This window comes from Plectropomus leopardus, chromosome 13 (genome assembly GCF_026936395.1).
Source record: "Plectropomus leopardus strain MGB_pleo_1.0 chromosome 13, ASM2693639v1, whole genome shotgun sequence".
NCBI lineage: Eukaryota > Metazoa > Chordata > Actinopteri > Perciformes > Serranidae > Plectropomus > Plectropomus leopardus.
This window is the reverse complement of record NC_142188.1, coordinates 5,491,612-5,507,640: the sequence shown is the minus strand read 5'-3', so window position 1 is coordinate 5,507,640 and position 16,029 is coordinate 5,491,612. Positions and strand designations below refer to the sequence as shown.

Here is a 16,029-nt window from a genome sequence, read left to right as displayed (position 1 = left end):
CTTCTGCTTTCCACGTGCCGTTACGATAACCTCTGAAATCTTAACAATTCCAGTGTTTTCACTGATCATTTACAGAGCAGCTCTCCTGGTGCAGTTTACTGCATTAGTCACATGCTTTTATGCTATGACTTTCACTTTGTAGTAACACTGATGACAAAGCAGCACCAGTTGAATTTTCCAGCTGTAAAACCACAGAGTGAGTCTCCCTCTGCTGGTGGTGCTCAGACATCAGCGTATGAAAGGCTTGTTGTCTTGTTGACCTGCAGCTGTCCCTCCTGTGAATGAACTGTTTATTGTGCACTGCTTCAGCCGTTAGACCTCACATATATACAAGTACTCCCTCACACATGGACACACACATTGACATTCATTAAGCAGCCTAGATGGGCAGCATGTACATGCAAACATGCACTTAGAAACGCAGTTCACGCCACATACATGCTTAGTGGCTTTGATGGTGAAAGTGTGAGTTGTGAGTGCGCGCACACACACACACACACACACACAAACACACACATATGTACACACAGTCACCCACAGATGGAAATTTATTCAGACTTTCTGCAGAGCTTTTCCTCCGACAAACCAGCGTCTTCTCTTTGTGCTGAAGCTGATGAACAATTGCTCTGTTTATAAGTGTGTGTGTGTGTGTGTGTGTGTGTGTGTGTGTGTGTGTTTGTTTGTGTAGGCCTGTTGTATAGCAGTTTGCTGATTGTGGTTTGGTATAACATGCCTATTGTTTAGTATTTACATAAGATAACAGAATATTTTGAGACAAAGAGATGTCTGAGCAAACACATTTTATAGTCAAACTTTAATAATAAAATACAGAAAATAACAGAATATTTTGAATAATTTCAGTTATTAAAATTAGAATTATTTAAGCTTTTTAAGCACTTGACAGTGTTGACAGTGTTCATATGGAGTTTTGTATCGAGTGATTTTCCTTTCAGGTGGAGTTTGGCCGGTTGTCATTCAAATTTTAGTGTTAAAAATATAAAATGCATGTATTGTCTGAACTCTGTGAGGGTTCTTGTCCATGTTTGCATAAGAGCCGAAATTTATCAAGTTAATTTAAGACCTTGGAAACAACAGTTCCAAAAAAATCTCACTACAAGGTTCTTTTTGTAGCTTTTCTGGAAAAGTTTTTCAAGGAATATGTCACCCACAAATGGATTGATTTATTAAGACTAGCTGATTTACAAATTTTGTGAGTGAAGTATTCCTTTTAAGATGCTCAGAAAATGTGGAAATTTGAACGTCTACAACACCATGACAACTTGGTAAACTCCATCTCCAGAGGAAGATTACTTGATACTAAAAATGGGGGTCTTGGTAAGTTGTTTAGGTCAAATATATATAACCTGAAGTGTGGAAATGAACGCCTGACTAAAACATCTATTCCTGCATTTAGCTGCTTTGCACTTACTGTCTGTGTATTTATCAGCATTCACGCTGATTTAAGAAACGTGTATTGAAGCTTGTGTAATAAGGCAGGATTTTGACTCTCTGTGACCGCCTCTGTCTTTGTTTAACGTCTTCAGGAGGAGGGGGAGAAGGACTCAGATGTGTCCTCGGTTCCTCAGCTTCCTCTGGCTGCAGGGAGGAGGAAGAACCTGGAGTTTGAGCCTCTTTCCACCACAGCTCTCATCCTGGAGGACCGGCCAGCGTGAGTACCAGTCAGACTCCATGTGGAGCCGAAATGTCCTCGTTCACTGGTCCAGTCTAGAGATTTGAGATATTGGGAGATTTGTTATCTGTTATATTTATTGCTAATGTTATTGTCAGCATTCAGCAGGAGTAAATGACAGACTTTCAGATTGGAACATGTATTTTAACATCCTGACTATAATGATGCTGTTTAATAAGCATGCAAGAAGCCCCCATGAGGCTGTATTGTTCAAAAAACAACATTCTTAGATAAATATTCTTATATTCTTACCTTCAGCAGGATGAAAATGTTTGCCCTAAGCCCACGTAGTAACCTAAATCAAAGGAGCTTATTCCCTGTATGATGGTGCATTTTAGGACATTTCAGAATCAACTGTTTTTTTTCCTCTTTTCAGTTCAAGGTGGATTTCATCATTCATAGTTTCAATTTGGCATAAATGCTTTGGATCTGCAATTTAGCCAAAAAAAAGATTTGCCAACTAATTTATTAATCAATTAAATGTTTAAAGCAAAAAGTCCGAACATAATCTTGTACATGAGGAAAAAGGCAACACCTGCACGCTTACTTCACGTCAAACAAACTAATTTAAGACAACGTTTCGATCCTGCTTGAATCTGCGTCAGGTCAAATTTTTGACCCAGGATCAAAACGTTAAAGTAAAACTGAAATAAGCTTGTGTGGCATGGAGTGAGTTTGCAGGCATTGCCTTTGTCCTTGTGTCTGTGTTTTTTGGTGGCCTTGCATCTACATGATACTACTACTACATGAACTACACTCTTTCAGTCTTTTTCCAACTTCTCACTTTTGGCAGTTTCTTGTTGTTCTTAAATCGATGGACAAAACTTTCACACACCTGAGAGTCGACAGGTTTATATGAGAAGTCGATGGCCTTGCTACACTTGCAATAATAGAACATTTATTGGGAATACAAACAATATTTAGGAGACCTTCATTAGGTTATGCAGATAGCAGTTCTTTGTGTCTCCTTGTTGTTCCTAGTTCAAAGTAAACTCAATATTTTCTTCAGTTTTCAGAGTTAGTGACTGGAAAATTGAGTTTGCTATTTTTCACAATTTTGTGACTTTTTATAGACCAAACAAATAATAATTTAATTCTTGAATAACTGGCTGCCTTTTGGATTAGTCTGTAGGCGTAACATTTAACATGATGCAAATTCAGCCTGTTTTCTCCCAGCATGTACAACGTTCTGCAGTCAGAAATCTCCTGCATGTTTGTGTATAAACTATATTTTCTGATCCAAACAAACCAGCTTCTAGTCTCAGGTGTAAGTCCTGATATGCAGCCGTTCTGTGTGCTGTACATTTAAAATATTTTAGATTTTAGTAACTTAACATCAGGTTGAAAACTAGTATTTTGCTGCTGTCTTTAGTTGAAAGTTTCACGCCTGTTTCACACCTCCCAGTGATGCTGGATTTAGGCAGAAGTGTGCTCTGTTGTCCCTGTAACTCTGCAACAGGCCACTCAAGGTAACTTAAAGTACATCTGTACCTCTCTGCAGCAAGATTGACAGTGAAAGACAAGATTTTCAGGAGGTGTTAAGTTGCTCTTTAAAGTGTAAAGTGGCGGCTTGCCTGTGTGCCCGTCTGTCTGTCTAACTTCCCCTTTTTTCTGCCTTTCAGGAACCTACCTGCCAAATCTCTGGAGGAAACTCAGCGGCACAAAATGGAGTACGAGGAGATGGTGGCAGGAGCTAAGAGGAGAGGTAAACACACACATAGTAAAAGAGCTAACTGTAACCAGCGTCTAAAATTACCTCTTTGCTTCATTTGCCAAAACTAAACAAAGCTTTTCCTGGAAAGGACAATGTGAGATTTGAAGCAGAGCCATTGTTCTGCTGCGATTCGATTGGCTCAGGCAGATATACAGTAGACAGCAGGGACAAAGTTTTTCAACAGGAAGACCAAATGTAACCCAAACGAAGTACCGTCTCACTCAATGTCCTTATTTCTCTCTCCCTCAGAGATGAAGGAGGCCCAGAGGAAGAAGCGTCAGATGAAGGAGAGGCACAGGCAGGAGGACATCATCTCCAACGCCATGGTCGTGTGGAACAACGAGATCCTGCCGCATTGGGACACCATGTACGTCTCCACAGCTGTGTGTGTCCTATTCAGTGTGTGCGTTGTGCAGCCTGATTGTTTTGCTCATTGTGTGTTTGTGTGTGTGTAGGAAGGGAACGAGGCGCGTCAGGGAGCTCTGGTGGCAGGGACTTCCTCCCAGTGTCAGAGGAAGAGTGTGGAGCCTCGCCATCGGCAACGAGCTCAACATCACACCAGGTACAAACGGATACACACACGAACATTAATGACATTTTCGAGCCAAACCAACAATGAAATGTAATTATGCTTTAATGTACCAAAACCTGATATATCTTCTCCCTCTGTGCCTTAAAGCTCAGTTACTGTCTAAAAACACATCAGTGAGCCGCGCTGATGCACTGGGTGACATGTTCCTTCACTGTCATGAAAACACACCCTTTTAATTTATTTCGACTCAATCCCTCATACATCCTCCTGCCGCTATAGATGCTCACTAGCAAACTATTTTGTCCTGTTTAGTTTCTAAAAACTACAGTGAGCAGGTGTTTGAGGAAACAACAGATTAGAAATGAAACTGTGTGTTTTTAAAAAAGTACGTCTTCAGTAGGAACCAATGATCTTGGAGCTGAGAGCCACAGACAGGAAGTCTTGAAACACAGTTAATACATTTTTGATTTTTGTACATGGATTTGTTGATTAACAAAAAGTATAGAACCAGACTTATCCCTTAATTATAATATTTAATTAAGAATATAATTGTGATTCTGATTAAGTCTGTAATGATAACTACTTTTAGTGGACAATTTATAGTCCCAAAAATGATTGTGATAAACAGCTTTATTGTCATTTTTGGACCTTTTTTTATACTACTGAGATAATAATAAAATAGCACAGTAATGTCTTTCAAAGAGTAATTAACTTTTAATCTTTAAGAATATTTAGACATTGGATATTGAAAAATGCCTTGATGTCAACTGCACTTTACCTGGATGACTGTGTGTGTGTGTGTGTGTGTGTGTGTGTGTGTGTGTGTGTGTATGTGTAACGGCACAGACAGCAGAAAAGAGGATAGAAATAGCATGACCCGTAACTAAATCAGAATATTTTTTAGCGCCTTTTTTCTCTCTTCATTTGGGTTAAATGCTGTGAAAAATGCTTGTGAGCTGCGTCCAAGTCTTACAGTGGTCGAGAAAACCCTGCTGCTTATTCTGGAGTCATGTTAGCTAAAATTTTGGTGACGTTGCTATGTAAACAAACACACGTGTAAACATAAGCATGATAACGTATGATATATGGACATGACCCAAAGACGATTAGTTATCGTGACAGGCTTAATTGTGATAATGCGTTGAAAAGGGAATTTAAATTTGAAATTCTAAATGTGTAAAGTGTTTCAATGTGTGTGTCTGTCACACGGCGTTATGACAGCCAGGCTCAGTTACTGTCTTTTCAGTGTCTCATGGGTTGTGTTTCTGTCTTTGTGCAGAGCTGTATGAGATCTTCCTGTCCAGAGCCAAAGAGAAGTGGAGGAGTTACAGTGAAACCAGTTCAGTCAACGACAGTGAGAGCGGTACGACACACACAGCACCAGTCTGAACTCCAAAAAACTCAAACAAGCTGTTACATTAAATACTTAATGACATGAATATTCAGGTTGTAAATGAGCCTCCACAGTCGAAAATGTACCGTGAGATAAAAGTTAAAAACAGAAACTTGGAAAGGTTTTCTTGTGTTTTCCTGTCAGACGGAGGAGCGTCTCTGGCTGACAGAGAGTCCAGTCTGGACCTCATCAAACTGGACATTTCCAGAACCTTCCCCTCTCTCTTCATCTTCCAGAAGGTATTTGATCTCTAACAGGCGCAGTGTTTCAGCTGTCTGCAAGTTTGAAGTTTAGAAGTTAGAAAGTTTTGTCTGTTTGTCTGAGGGTTAAAGAACCACACCACGTGCTTACAGCTTAATTATAAACAACCGTATACCAATCTGTGAAAGTGGTGTCATAATTTTTTGATAAATCATAATGGTGTCATTTCATTTTAGTATGCTTTCAAAATCAACTCCAAGAGAATTGAGACTTTGTCAGCATAGCTAATGCATCCTAATGAAACACATGCCTGCACTGTTTTTGTTCATTTTAGAGTTTTAATCGTACTTACGTCAGGGACCCATCTTTAAATCCTTCCTGGTACGTTAATATGCCACCTACTATAGCCTTATTTTTCTATGATGTATAAAAATTCAACAGGGAATATAAATAATAAAAGAGTGAAAGATAGCCGTATTAAATAGTTAAGTATACACTATCATTTGATGACGGGAGCAGGAAGACAAAAAGTATAAAGTAGAGAAGTAACTGCAAAGTAGCGACACTTTAATGAGAAAAGGCTTTACTGCTAAGGTTACATTAAGGGTTAGGTTAAGGTTTGGCATCGGACATGCAGTTAATCGTCAGAATGTTTTCTTGATCTACGTCCACTGTTGCTCTATTAGTATTTCTTACTGTGTATGAATCTGCCTCCACTCATCACAGTCTTCGTCCTCCTCCACCTGTTAGTTTATTTATTTTAACTCTCTCTTTTCTGTCTGCAGGGTGGTCCCTACCACGACCTCCTCCACAGTGTGCTGGGAGCTTACACCTGTTACAGACCGGACATTGGCTACGTGAGTTTGCTTTTCCTCTGACTTCAAAATGATTATAGTTCATGTATAGTTGTTTATAGACAGAGCGGTATTCGATTTTTATTAGATAGCTTTGGAGATGCACGATATTAGATTTTTTTTAATACCAATTTCCATCCAGATATTGATATATCCAACTTTTTTCCCACCAATTTGAATCATTATCAAGTTTGCTCTGTTGTGGAATTAACATAATATTATGCCTACTGTTATCGTGATGGCTAACCAGCAGATGGAGACATAGAATATAATGCTTTTCAGGGTATGTGATATTCATTCATCGAGCAAAATAAGAAAAATACGTCAACTTAGGATTGATATTTTGTACAAGCTCACTTTGTCAATTAAAAAGAAATTATTAAAGAAAATTATTATTGTGCATCCCTAGATGAAATACTTAGCACTTTATTGCAGTCAAAATGAAATATTGATATAATTAAATATATATAATTGTTTACAAAATTACAAAAGGTGAGATTGAGAAACTAAGGCCGAAACAACAAACAAAAACACATTTACTTGCACAGAAGGAGAACACAGTACAAAAAAAGGCAACTCAAACCTGCAGCTTACAAACATTTGTACACATACTTAAATGAACCAAAAAGGACACAGAGCCTAACAAAAATGATCAGATTTATTACACAAAGAAACCACAGAAAGGTCTGTGTGCTGAGGACAGAACTGAGGTGCTGCTGTTACGGGGCTGCTGGGAACCAAGGCGTTTTAAAAGGCAGGATGTTGTGAATGAACCAGTCAGCAGAAGATAGTCCCTGTTCGGTCACAAATTCGGTCCAGTCACAAAGAGAGGTCGACACTGAAAGATCCTCATGGGAACAGAGCACACACTCTCACACAAACACAGATGATATCAAAATGTGTCCAAGGTTGTAACAGAATCATGTCAGATTTTCAAAACCAAATGTCATCTTTTATATTAAAGAGATCATTCTTGCTGCAAACATTAATTAACACACTCACTGTCCGTTTCTGTGCTGATCTGGAGTCTGTGCTGTCGTGGTGTTTCAGGTCCAGGGCATGTCATTCATCGCTGCTGTGCTGATCCTCAACCTGGAGGAGGCCGAAGCCTTCATCACCTTCGCCAACCTGCTCAATAAACCCTGTCAGATGGCCTTCTTCAGAGTCGACCACGAGCTGGTACTCACAAAGACACAATAAGCGTTATTTAAATTGTTTACTTAGGAAGCTTTCCTTCATCGTCTCTTCACTGTCTCTGTCTGTGTCAGATGTTGAAGTACTTTGCAGCCTTTGAGGTTTTCTTTGAGGAGAATCTGCCTCGTCTCTTCAACCACTTCCAAACCAACAACCTGACCCCTGACCTCTATCTGATCGACTGGTGAGTCATTAAACATTCCCTTCACTTCAGTCAGCAGCAAGACACGAGAGCTTGGGTGATCTTGAGGAGTTGTTGCATTTATTCACTGACAAACAGCCTAAACTGTGAAAAAGAGAGGCAGCAGGAGCGCTTCTGGTGTCCCTCAAACCACCGGTGCACGTGGAGGGGAATACTTAAAAAAAAATAGCAGTATAACAGATCAAGGTCCAGGCACTCAGGTTGGTGTGAAGAACATAAAAGGCCTTAAATTCATTCAACACATAAAAAACCCTATTTGAACTACTAGTATTTTTTCTAAAATGTTCACACCACGCACTGTTACTTAACCTCACTCTCTGCTCGCTGCAGCCTCACCATCACACACACACATACATGCTCGCTCTTTCTTTTGCGCTCACTCTCTCTCACTACTCATGCACTGAAATGACACACCAGAAATCTGCGTTATGATTGGGTTCGGTAGGTACCGGTCGTTTAGGACTGTTTCGGTACCCAGCCCGACTTCTAAGATGCACTCTTCCTTCTGTGCTGTAATTCGGTTGGTGGATGTAGCTCGGTAGACAGAAAATAGCTCCTACTTGAAACTGCTCACAACAAGTTCTGGGGATTATCATGAGTCGTTGGGTCATGATTTCTGGACAGAGACATTGCTGTCAGATGTATTTTTGGCGCTTTAAGCACCACAAGCTGAGCGCCATCCAGTTCCATTAAATTGGAGAGAAGACCGAAATCTCCACGGCCGATATCTCCAACACTCGCCAACTCACACCAAAACAATCTAGACTGATGAACAGCACTACACGTAAGAGGAAGAATATATATATTTTATTGGGGTGAACTGTAACTTTAAAATTGTTTTCACTAAGTTGATAGCTGAGACAGAGAACACGGTGATATGAAAAATTAAAAAGATATTTTGCACAAAATTGAGATGGTGTTAATGCATTCACAGTTGAAGTTAGATACATATACAGATACATATACAGTGGCTAAAAGACACAGATTCAGCTGTGAATGTAGTACACAAAAAAAGATGAATTTCAACTCACCTTTATTCTCTTTTCATTGAATTTCCACATTTGAGAGAGCCTTTGATTTTGTGAAGTAAAAGTATGTTTCTGTCTTTGTGCAGGATCTTCACTCTGTACAGTAAGTCCCTCCCTCTGGACGTGGCGTGTCGGGTTTGGGACGTCTTCTGCCGGGACGGGGAGGAGAGTTTGTTTCGGACGGGGCTGGGTATCCTGCGTCTGTTTGAGGACGTCTTGCTGCAGATGGACTTCATCCACATCGCCCAGTTCCTGACCCGCCTGCCGGAGGACCTGCAATCGCACACACTGTTCACCGCCATGGCCAACACTCACATGATCAGCAGGAACCGCCGCTGGGCTCAGGTCAGCATCGTTCAGCACTTTGAAAAAGTAGAGAAAAGTCAATGTTTAACCCTTTGAAACATGAGAAAATTGGTGTGATTTTTTTTTTCAAAAAGATAGGAAGAACTCAACAAGCATCTTAACGAGACATCGGCCAAAATGAGCTGAAACGAGAATAAAAATAAGACGTTAACGCACTCACTCACTCGCAATTCAACTTTTTAAGACTGAGTGCTGAATCCTCAAAGTTTGATATTGCCAAATGTGCCAAAATCAGAGTGCTGACCTGATCTTGACTCCAAAATTTATAAAAATGTGAAAAAATGTTTTTTAAAAAATCAACAGAAAATAAACAAAAAAGTCAACAAGAAAACGACCTAGAAAGTGCTGAAAATAAAGAATATGTATGAATTTTTAAAATAGATTTCGTTTTATTTGTCTGTAACATACTTTTAAATATAATATTATTATTAATATAAATATACTTTTCTGTACATTTTTTGGAAGGTTTTTTACAATAATCCTCCCCTCTTTTTTAAAACTAATTGTTAGGTATTTTCTTATCACCTACTAATTTCTTGCAATTACATTTCATTGACATTTCTTGCCACGTTGGTCATTGCCTGTTTCTCTCATGTTTTTGCTCAGGTTTCAAAGAATCAAATAGCTTGTGAAAAGTGTTTAAAAGCAGCACAAGAAAACTGATATCGAAGGTTTTAAAAAGGGTTAATTATTAAAAATTAAAAGTTAATTATCTCTGTTCTCTCTCAGGTGTTCGCTGCATTGATGAAGGACGGAAATAAAGAGACGGACAAAAACGCCAGCCCGGCGCTGAGAAGCTAACACTAGCTCACCTTGACGCTAACGCCACCTCTCTTCAAACTAATCGTCGAGCTGTGAAGGCTGAAGCTCGGCTCGCCGGCCGTGAGAGGCTCGCTGTGAAGCTTCAAGCTACGTAGCCTGAAACTCTCGCTGCAGAGGCACTGCTACGAAGCTTGAAGTGAAAATGGGCCCGCTGAGGAGGAGGAGGAAGCTGAACTTTTGGGGACAGAGACGAGCTGTTAGTCAGGCGACGGAGGAATCTGCGCTGGAGCCAGTGGCCGGTTAGTGCTAAACTTCAGCAACCATTGTCAGTATTTCACCAGACTAATTTTGGAGAAGCAGTGTCACTATTTGAGCAGCCTGCTAAAGCTGGAAAATTAAAACTGACTTCCAGATGATATTCTGTGTTAATTCCTCTGCCGGCTGAGAGCAAAAACTCACTCGCGTGTGGAAACTCTGCCTCCCCGTCGGGACTTTAAACACCACTAACACCGAGCATTGCGCCCTGTGTAATTCTCAAAGACTCAAATTCTAATTTTCGGTGCTAATGATTTTCTAAAGGCTTCAGAAAGACCTCTGTGGTTTAATTATTAATGTAGGTCCTTGTGGTTTTAAGTTCACACTATTATTAATTTGCTGCATATTTTTTTAGCTTGAACTCTGGATCTAAAAAAAAAGATGGGAATCTGCAGAAGCATGGCTGATGATATATTAGCTGATAAATTAGGCTCCCACTTTAACCACGTAGCTTTTTAAAAATGGTCATCCAAGGCAAAAAAAAAACCCAACAGCATATGGGAAGTTTGGTTGAGAAGAAAACATTTTGTATAATGTAGTGTTTCTAATAATTATTAAGGAATCAAACAATACACATCTCATTAGTGATCCTAATCAAGTACAAGCAGACTTAATATTTTGTGATTTTGATGTTTTTACAGGAAATTATTTATTCCATAGTCCACTGGGCTCAAGAAGTCTTTTCTACGTGTGTTAGATACTTTAAAATATTATCCTGAATATCAAAATCAAACTGTTTTAATGGCAGAAAATTAGTGATGGTGGATATAGAAACCCACTGTCGTCGTTAGTGTTCAACCAGACCGATTTTTAGATGTTTTAAGAGTCTTTATCCTGTTAGTTCTGCTGGTAATTCATCAATTCAAGAAATGGTGATTAACAGTAGTGTCAGATTCTGATGTATGGGTCAAAATTTTGGGAGCGTGGGGACATCGCAGTTTTCAATCAGTGTTCAAGGATCCAGATTTACCCTCAGAGCACTTTATATATGCAGCACTGAAGCTACATTTGAAACACTGGCTTTCAGAGGTGCAAAACTACACTGAGCGAGCTCAAACTAAATGAACAGGGCATTAAGTGCCTCATTGTTTCCTCTCTCAGTGGTTAGAGGGAAATAAACTAGACGACCAAGCTTGCCATTTAGAGCAGATTAGATAGAAACATGTAGGTTAAACATCGAGCAGATATACCGGCTTTGCTTATTTTGGCTTTGCAGCTTTTACGCGTCTTAGCTTAAGAATGAAGCTTTTTTAGTCTTTGCAGCAGAAACTTTTCTCACTTGTTTCATCGTTTGTGAAAATGCAAAAATACGTTTCAGAAACTTATATTGACGAACAACGCTAAAAAAATGCCTGCACACTTTATAGTATTTCCATATACGGAAGTTAGAGGTGGTATTTTTAATGAATTGCCCTGGGAGATATTTCAGTATAACATAATACCTTCTTCAGAACTTCAGATTCTGCCTCAATGCAACTTTTTAAAACTTTCCACTGTTGTCATGTTGAGTTCAGAGTCGGCTGCTGACCTCGCCGCACATGCTGATAAACTGCCCCCTCTGTTTACAGGCTGAAACAATTTGTCAATTAATCAATTAGACGAGCAACAGCTCTTTTGATAATTAATTAAGAGTAACATTCTCTGATCCAGCTTCTTAAATGTAACATTTTTCTGCTTTTCTTCATATGATATTATTATGAAATTAATTCTGGACAAAACAAAACATCTTCTGACATCTCTGTATATGGCTACTAACGATAGTGTTAATTATCGATTAAGTGATGTCTTCAAATTTATTTTTTGGATGCCACCAGCATCTTAATGTCATAGAAACTAAAAAAAAATGCAAATATTCACATTTGGGAGGCTGAAACCTGCAAAGTGTTTTGCTAAAAAAAGATTAATTGTCAAAATAATTGTAAATTAATAGTTTTCACAGCTGGAACAGTTAGTCAGAAAATCCATTCGTCGTTAAGAAAATATTTGCAAATTATTTGATAATGAAAATAATCGTTAGTTAGCAGTTTTAATTTCTAAAGACACACTTTGAATGAACATGTGTGAGGTAGCAATTCAAAATAAGTACTTTAATGCTTTAACAATAATGCCTATAGCAACAAAGATGAAGTGATCTCCCTGTGCTAGAGGCCCCGAATGATTCCATGTATTAAATCTGGATTATGATCTCAGAGACGGTACGTCGTCCCGTCAGGTCTCGCGGCTTGTTGAAGTGCTTTACATCACCTCCGTATCCAGTCTGTCACTTTGTGTTTGACACTCTTTTGATTTACACACACTATTAATGTAATCTTCACCTCCGTTTCATCCCTACATACACACACACACACACACACACACACACACACACACACACACACACTTCTGATGACGATTACTTTCCACTGACCCACCAGCAAATGAGCAGGCCTTAAATACTCGGACCAAGCAGCCACTTTGTCGTGTTCTCACAGTGCGGACTACCGCGTCTTTTTTTCCCGCGGTTGTTGAAGCAGAAAACTCACCGGAGAAGACGAGCAACCGGAGAGGGAGAGGGAGAGGAGGTGGGAGGGAGAAAGGAGATGATTTTATTTTAAAGTGATAGTTTGGGATTTTTGAAGTTGGGCTGTATGAGATACTCATGTATAGTCAGTGTATTACGTACAATAGAAACAGACGGGGCGTTTATTATCAAAATGGTTTTTAGCCACTTTAAAAAAAGTCTACCTAAACGTACAATATTCGTCTAAGTGGACGCTGTATTAGGGGTGTAAATCGCTGGTTTCATCACGATGCGATATAATATAAATACTTTGTGATATCTGCAAATATCGTATCGCTGTCCAAAGTCTGCCTCGATTTCGATTTGATTTCATTTAGGGGCCAGCGATCGATATGAGCCAATAATATATGTCGCATGACCAGCGAAATGTAGTGCCAAAAGAAAAGGCTGTGTGACAGAGAGATTAGAGCGGTGAAAATATGCTAAATATAGCGTCCACACAGAAATTTATTCGTGCTCCGTCTGTCTCTACAAACTGGGAGCGTGCCGACAGCCAGCTGCTGTATGAAATACACGGACTATATATGGTATCTCATACAGCCTCAACTGTCCTTTTAATATCAATGTTTTGAAATTCAGCTCAAATTATTTTTGTAAAAGTAGTTTCAAATTTTAAACAAACCAGAAAGAAAGAGGACAAAGACAGCAAACAGTCACTGCAGCAGTGGGAAATTTCAAACTTTGTGTCTTTGCTGTCGTGTAGAGCGATTAAGCAAAAATTAATTGATTAAAAGTATCGCATATTAAAACTTTGTCAAACAAGAAAAGTTTGAGCGAAGACAGTGAGTCAGAATTTCTCTGTGAACTCTCAGACCTCCGGGTCGCCTATTTTCTGGTGAGTGTTTGTGCATCGTTTCAGTGTTACACCACATGACTCCATAAATAAGCTTTTGTGGTTTTACATCAACCGGCCAAAAGCCAGTACACGCGTGTCCAGTGTTGTTTTTTGGTAGAGAAAATCACCATCCAAACATGCTGATTTGTGTTGATACTCGTATGAATGAATCTCCAAACGCTTCGTTTATTGAATCTTGCAGTTTAGATTCAGTGGAGGTGATTTATATACATATTTTCTTGCTTAAAACTGCTTTACGTTCCTTCAAAAAAAATGACAAAATTCCTACAAAGTCTCACTTCCTTTACACTAAGAAACAGAGCATAACCTCTCTCAAATATTTAGGAAGTTAACTGAGGAAGTGTTGTGTGTTTTTAAGATAAAATTCGACCAAAGTGTTAAGTTCCAGTTACCATCTTTTATTGTCAACTGCTTCATTAAGTCAGATTGGAAATGTATTTAAACATACACAATAAACAAATGCATCATCTAATAACTGCCTTTCAAAGAACAGCAGCTAAATGTCCAAAAATATTAAAAGGAAAATCTACAGTTTTCTTTCACATTTCTTTGATTTCTCTGTTACAAACAGCACTTCTGCGTTTATTTTAGCTCACAGCATTTTTTAGAAAATGTAGAAAACAACTCCGGTGGATCTACACACTCCTGTTTTAGTTTTTTTTCTGATGATTTAGAGATGATAAATATAGTAGCACTTTGTAAACTTTTTTTTTTTTTTACAGGTACACTAATTGTACTGAGTGCACTCACTCAATAATAACTGTAAATGAAGTCATTTCCCATTAATGTCAGTTTAATAGTAACAGTTTCACAGTTTTTTCTCCAGGTTACCATTAATCCATCGTAAAACATTTAATTTTTAAATATCTTTAATACAAACCAGATGTGACCAGTGTGACTCTGAGGTTGGACTTTGTATGAAAACAATTGTGAATTCTTATTTTCAACACATCTGTGTGTTTAACATATTTTGATTTTTTTTGTCAACAGCAATTTTCAGTTTGTCTCATGGATCCTGAGGTTGTTTTCTAGTTTCCTGAAATCTCTTAAAACATTAATATCCATTTGCTGCAAAAAAATCTTCAATGTGCATGAAAAAAAACAACCTTTAAAAAATTAACTTTAAAGTTTAAAATCCAAAAATGGAAAACAAACAAGTAAATGCAGATTTCGTCATCAGAAGCAACACTAAGTTAAGTTATTTTAAGGACATTTTTAAGCAGATATTTTGAGATTGATGCTGTCGATTTTGGACGGTGTTTCATTAACATTAATACTTGAACAAAACCTCAAAACGTCATGCTATTAACAACAATTATTTTTCTCTGAGAATCCATTTAATGTTGGTGCATAAATCAGTTTTCAACCATAATGATTAATACAAAACAAAACAACAACAAAATTAGATTAAATTATTGCAGTGTTACACATCTGAGCAATTTCTAAAATAAATATTTTATGAAACCATTTCTCAGTATTCATGCTCAGTAATGATCCTCGCTCATTATTAACGGACAAACTGGAATAAAACAGCTGTTGTCAATATATAGTTAGTTTTGAGAACACAATTTGTAATCCCAAACTAGATACACAAATGTGTTGAAGATAAAGAGGCTATTATCTTTATGTTTGCACTCATATTCAATTTTTTTAGACACCTCAAGGTGGAAAATAAAAGTGCAATATGGAATTGTTTTAAGGCAGGAGATATATTGAAAATAATTCAGTGTACGTACCCAAAATCTTCACTCCAGATTACTGATGAAATGTTGAGACAGCTGCAGAGGGAAGATGAGATTAATGTGACTTTTCTCCCACATACTGTATGTTCCTCGTATTCCTTTTTTTTATTTAAGTTGCATGGTCGCTCTCAGTTGTATTTTATACTTTAATGTAAATTCATTTAGCTTTTTATGTTTGTGTGTTATTATTGTCAGATTTCAGTGTACAGTTTTTTTCATAATGCCTTACAGGTGATGTAAATAAACTGTAAAAATGTTTTTTCTTTTCATATAATGGCCACTAGTTGAATGTGTAAATAAATATCTCAGCAAACTGACATCCAACCGTCCTTTTAACCTTATTTTAATTTATATGCCAATGTCTACAACAAATTACACACTCAAAATTATTTTTTGAGAAGCGGAAAAGTTCATCTTTGATGTAAAAATAATTAGACAAAATATTTACTTGAATTGTTATGGCGTTCTTTACTATGACTTCTTTGGGGGCTGGACCCAGATATTCGGCTATTCAGGTATTCATTAATAGGATAGGTATTCGGTTTTCAATTAAGGAGATTTTTTATTTTTTTTTTTGCAGAGGATGAATGTCATTTCAGTGTTTGTGATCCAGCTGCTGC

The 16,029-nt window shown here is 38.1% G+C and overlaps 1 protein-coding gene across 1 annotated transcript in view; it reads left to right on the top strand.

Annotated features, from left to right (window-relative positions):
• tbc1d12a (TBC1 domain family, member 12a) overlaps nucleotides 1-15,726 on the top strand; it is a 34,259-nt gene extending 18,533 nt beyond the window's left edge. The window contains exons 4-14 of the mRNA XM_088086483.1: nucleotides 1,545-1,669; nucleotides 3,313-3,395; nucleotides 3,654-3,771; nucleotides 3,860-3,966; nucleotides 5,216-5,299; nucleotides 5,474-5,568; nucleotides 6,316-6,387; nucleotides 7,435-7,563; nucleotides 7,653-7,762; nucleotides 8,895-9,153; nucleotides 9,904-15,726. Of these exons, the coding sequence (XP_087942609.1) occupies nucleotides 1,545-1,669; nucleotides 3,313-3,395; nucleotides 3,654-3,771; nucleotides 3,860-3,966; nucleotides 5,216-5,299; nucleotides 5,474-5,568; nucleotides 6,316-6,387; nucleotides 7,435-7,563; nucleotides 7,653-7,762; nucleotides 8,895-9,153; nucleotides 9,904-9,975 (1,254 nt within the window). The 3' untranslated portion in view covers nucleotides 9,976-15,726. The remainder of the gene's footprint in view (nucleotides 1-1,544; nucleotides 1,670-3,312; nucleotides 3,396-3,653; nucleotides 3,772-3,859; nucleotides 3,967-5,215; nucleotides 5,300-5,473; nucleotides 5,569-6,315; nucleotides 6,388-7,434; nucleotides 7,564-7,652; nucleotides 7,763-8,894; nucleotides 9,154-9,903) is intronic.
• Nucleotides 15,727-16,029: the final 303 nt, after the last annotated feature.